General features: G+C 37.1%; 1 protein-coding gene across 2 annotated transcripts in view; it reads right to left on the bottom strand.

Annotated features, from left to right (window-relative positions):
- GPC6 (glypican 6) overlaps positions 1 to 17,377 on the bottom strand; it is a 1,204,448-nt gene that overhangs the window by 871,967 nt on the left and 315,104 nt on the right. For both annotated transcript variants that reach the window (XM_004457718.4, XM_058276506.2), the window contains exon 2: positions 12,753 to 12,911. In XM_004457718.4, coding sequence (XP_004457775.2) covers positions 12,753 to 12,911 — 159 coding nt within the window. The remainder of the gene's footprint in view (positions 1 to 12,752; positions 12,912 to 17,377) is intronic.

The raw sequence follows: 17,377 nt of genomic DNA on the forward strand, positions 1-17,377 counted from the left end.
TGATTGTATTAAGTTCAAAGGTTTTTAATTTACTTGATAAAATCATTTTAGGGCTTTTGATTTGACCATGTCAGTAGGGCCTGGTTCTGGTTGAGTCCCCGCCCTTTGGTGGGCTGATATAAACTGGCCCTCACTCCAGTAGACACAAGGAGAGAGAGCACTGTCATATCTGATCCTGGGGCCCCAGGGAGAGATAAGCCATTCGCCTGATGGTTTGTAGCTGAAGAGAACCAAGCCGCTGAGCACCGAGAAGGCCAGGAGGAAAGGAGCCCTATGCCAGACACTAAAACAGGAAGCCCTGAGAGACCTGGCAGAGAGCAGCGACCACCTTGCTTCAAAGTGGGCAACTGACTGTGGTAAGAAAGTAGCCCTGAGTTGGACTCTTTAGGGCCTTGTAACTGTAAACTTCAACCCCAAATATCTTTCATAAAAGGTAACAGATTTCTAGTACTTTGCATCAGCACCCATTTAGAAAACTAGTACAATGAGAAAACCCATTGATTCTCAGGCAACAGACTAAACTACTCTATTTTTAAACAAACTTGTCCACTCCTCTTTTCTGCCAGGGTCCTTTATACCAACCACAAAGAAAACACGTTCTTGTTTCCCCACCTCATTGCCTGCAGTCGCATTTCCATATGGTCACTCCTTCTCACCCTTTAAGACAGCTTTCATTTTGTCTTTTCATAAAGTCATTTATGTTCCTCTCACCATGAAGTAATTTCATTCTCTTCTAACATTTTACCTGCATTTTCACTCATGGCACCAGCCGATGTTACATTTATGTTTGTACTTGTCTAAATATCTCGGTGGGACTATCAGCTCTTTATGAACAAGAAGGTGATCACAATGACGATGACATGGATGAAGAGCAGGCAAGAGCTGTTGTATTAAACACCCACTTTTGCCAGCCCCTTGCTAGTTTTCTTACATGTTTCACTTTTTCAAATATTATTACACCCACTTTGAAAATGAGAAAATGTGGAGTCTAGAAACCTTAACAAACTTCCAAGGATGCATGATTAAGAAACTGTACATCCTATGTGTGCTGACCCCAAGGTCTTTGCTCTTTACATGGTTGGTTTCTTTTTCATAGAACTTGATTCAATGTCATAAACAAAGTAGGCCCTTCTGCAACTACAGGCAATGTATTAAAGAGTGAAGTAAGGAATGATGAGACTTTTTTATACACTTAGAATCTATATGGAGAAAAAAGAGATTCCTAATATCCAAGTAGCAAAGAAAAAAATAATTTCAAACATTCAAAATGACCACTAATAATTTTTGGAAGGTATTTAGTAAGCTAAAAATATATACTTTATATTAATTGAAGTTGTACCTTCTTCAATTTCAGAATACAATTCAGAGTCCTCTGCAGTAGAGATAAGCTAAACTTGAACCTGGCAGTAGGTTTGCCCCATTGCTAATCCCTTATTTCTACGGGGTCATGGAACATTCCGCACCTGAAGATACAGTTAGAAGCCACTTCCTTTAGCTGTAGTCTTGTGGCACTGGGGAAAGTGTAAGCCTGGCTGACCTAATGATCAAGTAGGCAGAATCAGCAGACCTTGGAATGTCGGTAAAAGAAAAGATTTTTAAAAATTCGTAGTACGTTTCTTCCCTAAAAATTTTTTGTTCCTGAAATCACTGCTTCATGGAAGGATTTCTTCTAAGCACTACCTTGACCTATTCTTTAGGATGTAATCCTTCATTACATTATGCAAATCTTCATAACAATGTTGTGCTATCAAATCATTTATGGTAAAAGTGGTCCAAAGCTGTACTGAAAACCTATTATAAAGTATAGAGGGAAAATTATCCACAGAAAATAGGAAATCCCTGCCCTCTATAGGGACTGGGTGTCGGTTTTCATTTTATATTTATGAACTGTGTTTGATGGTTAGGCTATTGTGTCAACTTAGACAGGTAATTGTGCCCAGTTGTTTTGTCAAACAAGCACTAGGCTAACTGTAATACAAGGGCATTTATGGACTTTAGTCACTATTGACTTTACTGCAGTGGCAAATCTTAGATAGCTGATTACAATTACATCAATCAGGGAGACTGCCATCAGCAATGAGTAAGGCTTTAGCCAATCAGCTGAATGCCTTAAAAGGGGAAGTGATTCCAGCATTGAGTGAGAATTTCCCAGTTGGTCTTTGGACAGCCAGCATCACCTAGAACTCGTCAAGAACCTTCATTGGACTTACATTGGAGTCCCCGGTTGCAGCCTGCCTGCGGAACCTGGACTTGTGCATCCCCAGGGCTGCGTGAGACAATCGCACACTATTGACAGATATCTCTAGTTGATTCTGTTTCCCTAGAGAACCCTGACTAATACATTATGACACAGGAATTAAGAATTCCAACTTATTTTTCAAAAGTTATTTGAAAAAACTTAAATGAAAAGCCAGATTAGTAATTGTTCCCTTTCTACCCTGGTCTCACCACAGCTCAGATTTTCTTCCTCCCAGTTAGGCATAAACTTAAAGTAACATTAAATCCTTTAACAAGTTTAAAGTCTAATTATTGAAGCTTTATATACAATTAGCATAGAAACAGAAAATGTTATTTAAAAATAGTTTACTTGTCTTCAAAAAACATCATTCTACAAAAAAAAATCACAGAAATTAAAATGTATTCTCTAGACTATGAAAAACATGTATCTCTTAGATCTTATGAAAATAAAAGGGAAAGATGTTTTCATTCAAAAATGTTTAAAATGTGCAAATAAAAAAGTAAAATTTTGATTTGTAATAGATCAGATGAGTCATGGTTCTCTGATGTAATTCACTGTCAAAATTGGAAAGGGAAAGGAGACTTGCTCAATGTATAAAAATCTTTGTTTGATGGGCAATAGCTGCCTGAATCCAACGTTACAGAATGGACAGCTTTTACTGGCAGACCTTTTACTGACCTTAATGTGTCAGAGCAAAGTTTCAAAAACCTCTGTCATCTCTCTGTGTCCCAGTTCTATGTCACAATAACTTATCTCCATTTAAACCAGTGATGCTCAGAGTGTGATTTTCCAAAGACCACCTGCATCAGAAACTTGGAATGCTTATGAAAACACAGATTCTGGTCCCATCCAGACCAAAGATACAAAATGTCCAGTGTTTGAGCCCAGGAATCTGCATGTTAACTGATCCCCCAGATAACTTAAGTGCATGTTAAAGTTTGAGCATCATATTAACTTCTTTCTTATTCTGATGTGTGTGTGTGCATGTATGTTTGCATGTATGTTTGTGTGTATTTTTGAGAAGAACACATTTGACCAACTTTTTAAGATAAGTACTTCTACTTGCCCTCTCAGTAAACATCATCTTTGTCCTGAGAATTTAGTACCATTAAATCTCCTGGAACGAATGCTGCTGAAATCAAATAAAGTTCCAGACTTACAGAGCCTAAGAGTTCATTGATAACTAGAATCCAAGGCTTCCTATTTTCTGCTGCCATATGTATTCTAGGAATTTAAGTAGTTTATCTGACCAGATTGTACCCTTAGGTCTGCGTATGACAGTGCTATAGTTAAACAACATTGCATCAATATTTAAAATGCTCTGCATTCAGCCAAGTATAGGGAGATAAAATAGGAATAGGAGACCTAATCCTTATACATAATAAGCTTAGACTTCAACAGGAAAAATGCAAGAAGTCATATTTTTAAAAGAGTACTATTAAAAGAGTACTACATAAGTGCAAAGTGATAAGGTGTCAACTGCATAGGCACTGAAGAGGAGGCAATATGCCTGAGAGAACTAAAGCCTGTAATGACCACACCATTAATCTTTTAAAAGGAGAAAATATAAAAAGACATTTTCAGAAATAAAAGGAATATGTTGAGAGTACAATTTCTTCAAATATGTAAAGGCCTTCGAGGCCCAATATCCTGCTATCTTACTTCAAAGTTTGCTTTTCATTTTCAAGTTGTTTGGATTCAATTAAACCACTAGGTAGGAAGGAGACAGTGTGAACACCATGTGCGACTATATAAAGTCATCCAAAGAACAATATTTGTCTATTTAATGAATATAACAAACCTTTTGAAAGAATAATAAATGGCAAATGCGGAAATCCTAAGAGTGATTTAAAAAATTTCTCTAAGCAATGTGGTCTGTGCAAGCTTATTCTTAGCTGGTCACTGTCTCTTCCTCAGTTGGGGCCAGGATTCTCTTCCTGTCTAATGGAATACTTAGAATCACATGAAATCAATTGCTTTGGTAAGCTTTTTTTTTCCTTTGCAATGGCTAAAATGTCAAACTCCAAGAGCTTATGTCAGTGTTGGCCATTCAACCAAAAATCACTGAGTGACTACTGAGTAATACAGAAATGTCATTTATAATGCATTTTATAATAAGTATTTTATATTTTCTCCTAAAGCTTGCTTAAGTTGGTATATCTGCACATTCTGCTTATCTTCTGTTCGTATCTCTTCTAAACAAGAGTTTAACATTTGGAATCACACTTAACAAGATGATCTAAAGATTAAGCATAATTTTGACAGCTCTATCCAAATAGATAAACTGGAGATGCCATTTGTAGACAGGCAAAACAAAAACTTGGATGAAAACAGAAATTAAGTAACATCGATGCCAGTTAAAAATCTCAGTAAGTGGTGTTCATCTTTGCAACTAGAAATGGTGTGCCCTGTGTAATTTACCACTGTTAAAGACACAAGAGATGGGAGTGACAATACCAAGTTGACACTGTTCTGTATTTAGAATGAATTCCCAATCTGGAAAATTTCGATTATGTGTATTGTCCAAGTCAGTGCTCTCTCTTACACTGTTTATTATGGAAATTTGAAAAGCATACAAAAAAAAAAAAAAAAGAGATAAATAACCCCCCATATATGCATAAAATAGCTTCAACCATTATCAACATATTTCCTATCTTGTATCTTCTCTCTTTCCACCTCATTGACTCTATCTGATCATGGTTAGGTGTTCTGGATAAATTTCACCTGAATTAATTCCTTCTGAATGTTGGAACCCTTAAAACATGCAAATGCTTTTCTTATACCTTTACCACCTTATTTGTTTGGAGAAAGAAAATCTTAACATTGTTTCAGTGGAAGAGTAAAGCAGTTTATATTCCAACTCCGTATCACTAAGGTAGATGAAGAAGCTCTTGAGGCAAAATCCCAGAGAGTGGCAACTTACTCTGTGCTTCCCACTGCATATAAAATCAAACAGAAGAAATGAGCTCACCATCTTTACACACAACATACAGTCAAAGCAGTCTATATGGAGTGACTGTGTTCTCAGGTCTGAAGACAAAATGTTTCTATTGGGCTCTAATTTATACTACCATTAAATATTTTTCTTGATTTTCATTAAAATAAGAAAATCCGTTTTCTCTATTCAGTGGCCTATCAATTTAACTTAAATAAAATTTCTCCTGTAATTTACCCATACTTACTCAAAGGATTAGTGAGCCACTGTCACGAAAAAGATACTTCTCTGCTCATTAACATTCATGACCAAGAACCCTTCTGGTAGAGCTGGTTTCAGCATTTGATAGAGCAATACTTAAAAGAAATTGGCTTGTCTGTGAAACAGCTGCTCATTGAAGCCACCATGCAAGGGAATTGGTGATAATAAGATGATAATATTACCACTACACTGAGAGCATAATGTATTTTAAGTTACTTTGAGGTACTTGGTAGGGTCTAAGAAATTACAAAAAGATTGGTAGTCGATCACAGAGGACACAAAGCTGCTGATTAGCATTGCACATCCTTGTTTCCTTATTTTGCCAGGATCTGCCAAAGTCCAAAGGGGAATAAAAAATAAATAAAAAAGAAAAGGAAGATTATTTCCAGTTGTGTAGAGTTCTGGGTCTTCATGAACAACAGTTCAAGGACCCCCTGCCACGGATATCTCTTCCAAGATTGTACAAAAATGCAAGGCATTTCTGATTTATAAACCTGTTTATTAGTTCTGTCATTGTCAAATCCGTGGTTAGCTGATTCTTATTTTCGGAAGTTCTGCCCTTTGGGAGAATTGAGAGATTACTTTCCAATGCCAGTAAGACTGATTCTCTAATTTCTAACACTATTCAGCATATTCTGTTTTCCAGAAGAGTGTCCTTCAGATGAAAAACATGTCATTGAAGAAGTGGTCGAGCAAACTTAAATGAGGCATCTAGCCAGTAACTTCCTACGTGATTAACATTATAATGCTTATGGACCATAGCTAACTTGATATTCTGGACAATGATCGAAGGGACAAGTAGCACAAGAAATGGAAATATCACATCTATTTATTCTTGCAGTAACATCATGGAATTGTGTGTGTGTTGTGTTTGTGGTTATGTGTTATGGTTACATGGATATTTGTTAGCGGGCATGAGAGGTAGTGGTATACCAGGGGTAACTGCCTAATAATGCTTTATTTAGAAAATATTTATTATTATTATTATTATTATTTTAATTTCTAAGGCACCCAGCAAAAAACAAGCTAGTGTGGTAAGTAAAACACTGTTTGGGGGGAAGTGGATTTGGCTCAACTGATAGAGCATCCGCCTACCATATGGGAGGTCCAGGGTTCAAACCTGGGGCCTCCTGACCTGTATGGTGAGCTGCCTACGTGCAGTGCTGATGTGTGCAAGGAGTGCCGTGCCACTCAGGGGTGTCCCCCACGTAGAGAACCCCACATGCAAGGAGTGCACCCTGCAAGGAGAGCCACCCCACGTGAAAAAAGCGCAGCCTGCCCAGGAGTGGTGCCACACACACAAAGAGCTAATGCAGCAAGATGATGCAACAAAAAGAGACACAGATTCCTGGTGGCACTGACAAGAATGCAGCAGACACAGAAGAACACAGAGGAAATGGACACAGAGAGCAGACAACGGCGGGGGAGGGGGGGGTGTAAGGGGAGAGAAGTAAATAAAATATAAATAAATCTTTTCAAATAAACACTGGGAAGCAGGAAGAGGATGTCAGTTGAGGACTGTGGTAGAATAGGATATAGAAATATTTATTTATTCCTCCACCACCACCATCTACCTTCATGGAAGTAGTATATTCCATGAAGTATGGCCCACAGATGTTGGGATTAACCATGAGATTCACGTTGGTCAACTGGAACCTGGGAAGAAAGAATGCCAGTTGTAGTGTAGGCTTTAAGGGACATCTATTGCTTCCATTCACCTCTCTTTGATTCTCCAAACACCACAACGAAAAGAACACGTTGAAGACAGAGTGCTACTTCAAAAAGATAAAGATACATCTAGAACACCAAACTCTTGGCAACCCACAGATGCATTAAGGAAAAATAAATGCCTCTTGTTTATGCCCTGAAATTTTGTGGTTCTTTGTTATAAAGCAATAGCAGAGTGACACAAGGACAAAAAGGTTTCTAAAGAATATCAACATAAGAGATATGCACTATATATCAATAATTAATATTTTGGGGAAAAAAATCAATAGTAAATACGCTTATAATATATCCCAAGGACTTTGCAGACATACATACAAAAAGTTCTGTTGATTTGTCTCCTCTTTCCACTTTTTAAAGTCATTCCTTAAGGGTACTTGGTCTGCCAGCTCTTTCAAAAAGTTTTCTGTGATGTTTCTGAACAGAATACTTCTCTATTTCCTTTCTGCTTCCAATGGCTTTCTACTTTAGGGAATAGTTAATTCTGCCTTCTTTATTGTATACTTATGTATCCCCAATAAAGTAAATTCTTTGACAAGCTGTTAGCATATTTTAGTCATCATTAGTCATATTTTTATCTATATACAATTGGATAAGCACCTTCCCTATAGTAGATTCTGAATAAATGTTTTCAAATTGAAATTACAATTTTACATATGCACATATCACCCGTATGACAGGAAATATAGAAGATTCTACCACCATATGGAAAACTACTTAAAGTTTTTTCCTTTTCAAATAAGTATATTCTCTGAGAAAATTAGGCCATATTTTAAAGAAAGCATTACATTATTGTCATCTCTATGGTATGTAGATGAGAAATGATATTTAAAAAGAAAACACAGCAGACTTGCAGCATAAAAATATTATGCCTCTGTATAAATTATTTCCACATTCAGTACAGTGGGTATTCAAGGGTGTTACTGTAGAATAAGTTCTTCATAAGGATGGAAATTACTGTTCAATTTTTTTTCTTTGCTATTAAAAATGTACTTGCTGCCAGAATCTCTGGACAAATGTATATCATTAAAATACATAAATAAAAGCCAGGAAGGAAAGTAAAATAATAAGACCAAGAAGAACACACTAAACCTCATATTGAGCTCCAAAAGTGAATAAATTCCAGCTCAAATAAATCTGATGGAAAAAAAAGTCTAAAATAAAATATCCCTTCAAGTAAATATTCCTATCCCCGAATATTCATAAACCATAGACATTCCTGGAGGGGAAGGTGCTAGTACCTATATCAAGATTAAAGCTCCCAGGCTTGGTTTAGTAATAAGAGTAGACAATAAGCTTCACAAATCAATAACACTTTTGTGCAGAACATCCACTCCTTTCATTTAGGGCCAATTTCAAACTGAATACTATTTCTGTCTTTTCCAAAAGCATGGCTAGATTCTCTACCTAATAACATTACTATTTGCCTTATTAAAAGAATACCAATTTTTCTGTCAACCAAATATCGACTTTACTATTTATATATCGATGTTAGTCAAGAGTATTAAGTTACAGTTTGGTTTCATTATCTGGGTGGGAACTTGGCAAGTCATTTAAACTCGATGAGCTCCGGGTTCCTTGGGGGTTGGCCTATATTTAGGTGGGTCTTTTTTTTAATGATTAAAAATTCTCCTTCCTCCTTTATCTGGCAGACGTTTCCACCCCCTCCCCACAGTAGCTGGGATAAGATAGGCAGGGGAGAGAGAGGAATAAATAGATGATGCTAAATGAAATCTCTTCACAGTTGGAGACTGGGAAGCACTAGATCATGGGCAGTAGTGGCTAAGAGCAGGGATGCAAGGGGCACTCAGCCTGTATGATTAAGAACCAGTTGACCTTGAACAGCAGATTACCCTGATAAACAGGGTTAACATTCGTAAAGGGTGAAGAACAAGTCCAGGTGTTGCCTGTTATGCCTATTACCACTGTCTGTCAGAATTTTGGGTTGTTCTCCATTTCCTAGGATTCTAACAAATAACCTACTTAGAGAATCGCGGAGCAGTGGGGAACTAGACCCACATTCAATTTGACAGGTCTGACGTTCACTAAATGAAAAAAATGATAGGAAAATTCATAGGTTCACAAAGATGAGGGCCCACCATTCTCTACCTTCCTTTGTATTTCCAGATAATGTTGTAGATTGTGTATTTCTGGCTGCCTGGAAACCTTCTACAGAGGTGAGAAAAGTACGAGTTAAAGGGAGCATGGTTATAATCATTCTGCCAGTTATACTTGGCTGGGTCTTCAGCCACAATTTTAACCCCTGGGCATTGACAGAAAAGCTGTGCATGGCTACAGAGCACATTGAGAGCATGCCGGAACAGTTTTGAGGCTCAGCCCAGTGACTGAGGGGGCGGCAGGGTTGTTTAATGAGAGTCAGAGGGGAATATTTGTCCAGGGGTGGGAGTGGGGGTCAGGGGAGAACTTTATCAGACACTTGGAGAAGTATAGGTGTCAAAAACAAACATCTGTTTTATATACATTCATCGTAACATTTCAATTCTGTGTATAAAGATAAAAATAATTTTTAAAAAGCTTTCCAAGTATAAGAAAATTCTCTGCCAAAGACTTTAAATTCCTACAATTGATATTTTATACTTTTTAAATTCAATGTCTCTCAGCTACAATTTTTTTTGAGGGCTGGTGGGAGTCTGGGGTAAAGCTTGGCAGTTGAGAAAAGTTGGGAAGAATTTATATTAATTCAGATTAAGCATCCTACCATCCAGTGATTATTTGCAATTTTATATAGTGTTATCATCTGAATATTATCAAAAGTAATAATAAAGAACTGGGGGAAATATGACAATAAAAAGGATGTTGTACATTAAGTATAATGCAATTCCAAATTTTAAAATAATTTCTGACACAAAATGAAAAGTTAAATGGAACAAGAGCATTTCAATATAATGAAGAAAGCAATAGCCTGAGACTAATTATTAACAGAGATCGAATTTAGGCTCTCTGAATATGAGATCACATATATAAGGTGCAATTTAAATTGCTGCTACATTAATACAAATAGGAAGAAAAGTTGTGACCATCAGATTTTCCTTAAGAAGTGGCCATTCATGTAATAAAGAACATAGAGCCAACGAAGACCTGCAAAGTCCAGTTGACAAATCAAAACTTCTGACAAAGTGATCAAGTACAACCAGAGGCAGGACCTCAAAATGGTCACTTTGGATCAAGAGAGTCCTGTAGGAATAATGTAAAATGATTCATCAAATAGAAAATTACTAAAAGTAAACTCAAAATTCTTCATAACACTATTGATTTTATCTGGGAAAATAAAAGTCAGAGGGTAGCATTTTACAACTGATCCTAGAAGGTTCTTCTGTCCTCCTACAAACTGATACTCTTCACTAAATTCCATGAGGAAATGCTTATAAAAAAAGGAAAAAATGGAAAACTACCCACAAGCCTGCATCAATGATCCTGAAAGGTGACTTAGCAGATCTAATTTTACCATATAAGGAGACAAAGCATACTCTTGCAAATCTGACCTTCATGAAGTTGCCTAAAGAAAGGGCAGAAATAATAATGGTGGCTTTACTTATTATTGTTGTTATTATTATTTTAAGTCTGAGCTCTTGAGAAGCTGAGTTCACTAGGAACATATTTAGATTTAAAATTTTTTATAAAGTCTGCCAGAAATCTTCCTTGAAAAATCCTAATTTCTCTCCCATCCTAGCCTAATGTAACTGCAATGAAAGGTGCACTGTTTCTAAAGAATTCATCACACCCTATGTCAGATCTAATCTTAGCAAAATCAATGTCCTGTCAAATTGATTGACATAATACCCTTAAGTACATTGAAACAATTTAAAACACACGTGTAAAAGGAGAAGGAAAGGGAGAGAAAGAGACACAGAGAGAGTGAGAGAAAGTGAATGATTTCTTTAATAAGACAAATGATATCTGGGATTAAGAACTGTAAATCCAAAGATATTAAAAGTAATGGATATGATAACATGAGAAGCGTCTGGCTCACTTTTGTTGAGCAGTTTTACTTGTTTAAGAAAAATCAACTCCTGTAAAGCTATGATACCTTACTTCTAATTTATTTTATTAAAAGAAAAGTAAATTCTCTACTGTGAATACGGTTCTAGAATTATTTCAACATTATTTTGGACTGGAGATTTATAAACACATTGTCTTCTAACGACATAGGTTAAAAAGTCAACCGATTGTCCTCACCTGCTTTCTGTAACAAACGACAAGGTGTCTCAATTTGTCTCAATTTAGATACAGTCTAGTCCCCTAAATACAGAGGCCCTCCAGGGGCACCTGAATGTCACTAGTTCTCTAATCTGTCAATCAAAGACAAACCCCCAAGTTCCTCCCAACTTGCATTTAAGGGAACAACAATTACACCATCACTGCTAAATAAGGAATTATTTTCACATACACCTACAAATAAAGTTATACACACAATGAGAGGCACAGAAAGATTATGAAAACGTTGAAACATACTTGCAGAAAAGACTAAGTCCCATTCAGCTTAGATGGAAAATGGCACATAATCATCTGTACTGAAAATACCAGGTGGACCTGTTCTTTATAACTTTAAGGACTGATTTCAAAGACATCAGTGTTGCTATAATAGTTTAAAGCAGCAATGGAGCGGAACGTTTTACCTACTACAGAGAAAAGAAAAAAGGAAAAGAACAACTTTTGACAAGTCTTTTCTGAACTAGCGCCGTTGTGCATTGACTAGAGAGGAAGACAAAAATGAATAGCAGTTCTGTTGCCCTAGGGCAACTTAATATTACCAATGGGGCACTAGAAAGGTTCCTAAAACTAATGAGGACCACGACCTGCAAGTCTGGTTTACGATGACTAATAGTAAAGCACATTCATTTCTTAAACATGAAAGACTATATGACATCCAGAAATATCAACTTTATTATTATCATTAATAATTCAGTTTAGAAAGAGATTTGATCTGGAGTTTTTCTGAAGCTCTGGTGAGAAACGCAATGTTGAAATCCCAGTAATAACTACATTCACTACATGTCCTTCCGAATGCAAAATGTTTACTTAACATGGAGACTATAGAAATGAAATTGATTTCTAACTACCAGGAAATCAAGAGAATCAAAATCTTATACAGAATGCACCTTAACTGCAGTGTAAAACATGGTTGCGTAATTGCAGGGGTGAACTCTAGAAATGAAGGAGTCCATGTCCTTGGCACTTAAAACAAGCCTGTTCTCTAAAAATGATGATATACTTCAAATAGTTTTAAATGACTTTTTTTTAAAGAAAATTCCCCTAACAGAAGTGAAGTGTGACAAAACCTAAATTATAATAGAATAACTATAATAATGAAAAATTGAGATACATCTTTCAGAACAAATCTCATAGACAAAACACAAATGCAAAATAGCTCTTTGTTAAGTCAGGTTTTTCCATGATATAGCAAAATAACACTTGTCAAGAAAGCTGTATGCTTTTTTCTAAAAATACGGAATTATAAATCTTTAGGAGGGGAAGAAATGCTCCTTTTTAAAAAATTTTTGTCCTGTGATATCAATAATTTTATAGAAAAGTACACATATAACAAAGTGAAGTGGATACTGTTGCACTTACCATCAAATTTCTTGTGCCTGGATACAAAAGTAGTGCGCACAAAATGACTCGTCTCTTCCACAAGGTTTTCAAACTCGAGTTTGCTTTGTTGGCTTAACTTGTCCTCCATTTCTGTGGTGCAGCAGGTATACTCTTGAGGACAGATTCTTAAGTGTTCCCCTGCAATGAGAAATTAAAGGTCAATAGGGACGATGAGAACTTTTGGTAGGCTTTGGGGAATTCACCTCTCTAATATTTTCCTACAATCCTACTTGCTCCATCTACCCCTCCAGCCATCCCCCTGAACAACCTCTGAGGGTTTACGGTCGAAACCCCAAGCTAACTACAGTTTAGCCTGATATTTAGTTCCTATTCCCTGTCATGAAGTGAAGGTATATTAAAGACCTCAAAAGATCACAACTTTGCTCCTGCTGTTATTTGAAACGTACCAACTAAAACCAGGAGACAAGAAATGTAAGGCAGTTTTAAGGGGCTTGTGTTTTTTGAAAACCTCAAGGAACGCAATGGACATTTAGCCCCATCGTCATAGCCCAGGGGTTCTTAACCTTTCTTGTTCCATGGACCCCTTTGCCGGTCAGGTGAAATGAATACTATTGAAATTTATTTATTGCATACATTCATAAGTGAAAGAAATGCTAGATTTCAGTTAGACGCCAGAGAATATAAAGAGAATAAATTGATTTTTTTTTTTTCAATTCAAGCTCATGGGCCCCCTGAAATCTTTCCATGGACCTCTAGTTAAGAATCCCTGAGATAGTTCGTTTGACAGCAAGAAAAAGGATAGATGGTTATTTGTGCTTTGTGTTCTCTCTCTGCCTGCCTGTCTGTTGGACTGCAGCAGCTTTTCTCTCAAAATGAGGGTATTTTTAATGGCAGGTCCCGGGTGCCATACTTCCTCGCAGTCAACATTTCTTGTCAGAAAGAAAATGTTCTTCTGAAAGAAGGAAGACACTGATGGGTTCAATTAATGCTTATGTTATATACGGGAATGTAAAGTAAAAGGTAATGGAAGTCTTTAATTCAACAGATTTATCTCTTGATATACTGGGCTACTCCTTCTGACAATATTACTTTCCTCAGTGTATTTGCAAGTAGAAGCCAATCTTTTAATTCATGAAATTAAAATAGTCTGTTCTTGCATAAAATGTGAATTTTCAGTGGTACAGTTCAGTTATGGTAAAAATGTTTAGCAGAGCCTGTAGAGAGGGGGTTCTTAACCAGGGGTCCCTGAGCTTGAATCGAAATTTAAAAAAACATTATTCTTTTGGAGACATGTTGCTGTGGGCATGATATACTTATTAAATAATTCACAGTATAGTGTGGACTTAGTAAAGGGCCCATAGTTTTCACCTAACTGGCAAAGGGGTCGGTGGAACAAAAAAGGTTAAGAACCCCTGCCGTAGAGGGAAGAAGGAAAATCCACCCTACCTCCTGCTAATAAAATCAACAAATTGTCCATGTGATTGCAGTCACTCTCAGACATTGAAAATCAAATGAACGAAGTACTTGATGCTGTGAATAAAATTCATTTATAATGTTTACTAGTACTTACAAAGGTATGTCCTATGACCTAAAGTAGGTGATGTCTCGTGATTCCCCATATAGTTTAATGCCATAGCTTTTATTTAACCCCAGAATAAAAAATGATCACAAGCATATATGAGATTTGTTTAATTCTTTGAAAGAAAGGGATACCATAAAAACCATCCTTCAGGGTGTAGATACTGAGGAAAAAGAGCAGCCCTTGACATTCAGAAGCCAGTCTGGGGCGGTGGACTTGGCCCAGTGGTTAGGGCGTCCGTCTACCACATGGGAGGTCCGCAGTTCAAACCCTGGGCCTCTTTGACCATGTGGAGCTGGCCCATGCGCAGCGCTGATGCGCACAAGGAGTGCCCTGCCATGCAGGGGTGATCCCCATGTAGGGGAGCCCCACATGCAAGGAGTGCGCCCCGTAAGGAGAGCCACCCAGCAAGAAAGAAAGTGCAGCCTGCAGAGGAGTGGTGCCGCACACACAGAGAACTGACACAGCAAGATGATGCAACAAAAAGAAACACAGATTCCCGATGCCGCTGACGACAACAGAAGAGGACAAAGAAGACGCAGCAAATAAACACAGAGAACAGACAACCGGAGTTGGGGGGGCGGGGAAGGAGAGAGAAAATAAATAAATAAATAAATCTTAAAAAAAAAAAGAAGTCAGTCTAGCACTCATAGCTAGGCCATGCTATGCTCCTATTAGACATAAACAATGTCGCAGAAAAGCAACCTCGACAAGTTTACTCCAAGACCATGATAAAATGAGACAAAGCAAGGGCACTTAATAATTTTGTTTAACCACAAACTAAAATGAGGTCACTGTACCATTCAAACAATACCAAATACTTCCTCTCTTGGCCAAAATGAGTGACAGCTTCTTCTTTACCATTTACAGATTCATCCATGCACCAGTAACCCTCCCTGTAGACAAGGGTATCCCTAAGAGATACAAAATTATAGAATCACCTCTGCTATCTGACAGCAATGAATCTAAAGCAAACCTCACTTCTTTGTGCCCTCTCCGAAATCACCCAACTCAAACCCAAATTCTGTAATAAGTTATTTCTAACCCCCTCTTACGGAAACACCTCATGGTTCTCCATGGTGCATACTCCCTTGCTGCAACAAGTAATAAACAACCTGTTCAACTACAGATGTGTTCCTGGTGGTCCTTCCTGGAGGACATGACAACACCAAATGTCATTCTGGGGACCCAAAAATCATTCAATCATCATCTTCCGAAGTTTAGTTAGTAAAAGCTGGCTGTTTCTAGCTTATTGCATTCATTGCCTGGGGCAAAGGTCACAGTTAGACTCAATGTCATTGATGGAAAACTGGTTTCCATCACTTCACTTTCGCTCTCCATGAGTGAGTGTCTATTTCTGTCCCTTCTCTCTCCAATTTTCTCCCTGCCAGAGTCATGTGTAAAGAAGAAGAAATGAGTGATTTCTTGAAAATACTTTCAATTCTATGAAAAAATTTAATACTGCACTGAATTAGTAAGGCAGCCTCTTATATATATATATATCCATGAATGTAGAGTTTTACAATACACACACAAACACCTGAAATAATTTTGGATTTAAATGGTTCCACTAAAAAATAAGTATATTTCTGGTTTTACTTATGACTTGACCTAAAACACTGGTTTTCTTGGAGTGAGTTAGAGATCATAATGCCCCATATCCAATCTAATTTCATGAATGTAGGCCCACAACATTTCTTTTGAAAATATACCAAACTCAACAATTTCTCATGGGTCATAAATTGTTTCTTTCTTTTTGGTCAATTTTTTACCAAAATTCTCATGCACTTTGTTTTGAGCTTAATTGTAGTGATTCAGAAGTAAAAATCAGTTCTGATGTACTAAATATCATTAGTGCGTAAATAGACTTAGGTGTGGGGGAAACCTGTTTACAACAGATCAGAGAAAGGACTATTCCCAAATCTGCCAATGCTATATAGCCACTTTATATGGTGACAAATGTAGGAAATTTGACTTTAAATGACTAGATAAGTAGACATTGGTCTATTATTTTCCAAATACAGAAGTCTACTAGAGAGCCCAGAAGAAGGTAGATTGAATGGGTGTCTTGTCCTTCCCAAGAGTATCTAGCCTCTTACTGTATAGAAGAACTTAAATAAAATAAACACCAGAATTGCTCTGAATGTCAGTTTAGGAATGAACCAAGTCCATGGCCACTCCAACCCCTGCTCCCCCATACACACACACCATCTGAATACAGATAGGGCCAGGTGACACATTATGCTTTCCCATAGGTTGGGGGTTCCTCAAGTTGCAGGTGTCTTTGTACCCAAAGAAAGTAGACCACCTTTCATTCTGGAAGTTACTATCATTTATGACTCCATAATGCCATTACTTCATTTCCTCCCCTATTCAATTTTAAAGTGCCATTCCCTTTAGAAAATAATTCCATGGTCTACATTTTATTATATTTTGGGGGATATTTTTTAATGACCCAGTGATCATACTTGCTGATATGTTAAATTCTTTATTTTAACTTAACCCTTCCAGTTTGCTATATTTTATCAGTAATAATTACATTAATATGAGTGTTAAAATCAGGCATACAGCAATTCGACCTTACCACTTACTAACTACGCAATGTTAGCACGAGATACTTAATTATCCAACTCCTCACCCATGAAAATAGAAATACTAATAATACTTTTGGGGATAATGAAGGAAAAAGGTTTAGCTCAGTGCCTAGAAAAATGTTCATTCAAGTAGCTATTTTAATTTTATAAAATATTAAATATCCATAAATGATAGAAAAAAATCAAGTTACAAGATAATGATGTCAAATGTGCAGGGACACACAACCCAGGGAGAACCCTGTGACTGACATCACCAGCTTTGAAGAATCCTGCTGTCAGAAGATCACTGTCTCTGCTTCAGAGTAAACCTTGCGTGCAAGGTGCTTGTTAGAGTTCCCAGCGAGGGACAACATCAACATCTACAAGCAGACAGAATTGGGGTGCATGGCCAGATTGGGGGATGCTAGCTAATAAAAGTCTGAATGTGTGATAAAATTTAGTCTGAGCCATGCTTCCTTTCTAATATATTA

The sequence above is a fragment of the Dasypus novemcinctus genome, chromosome 15 (assembly GCF_030445035.2).
Source record: "Dasypus novemcinctus isolate mDasNov1 chromosome 15, mDasNov1.1.hap2, whole genome shotgun sequence".
Classification (NCBI taxonomy): domain Eukaryota; kingdom Metazoa; phylum Chordata; class Mammalia; order Cingulata; family Dasypodidae; genus Dasypus; species Dasypus novemcinctus.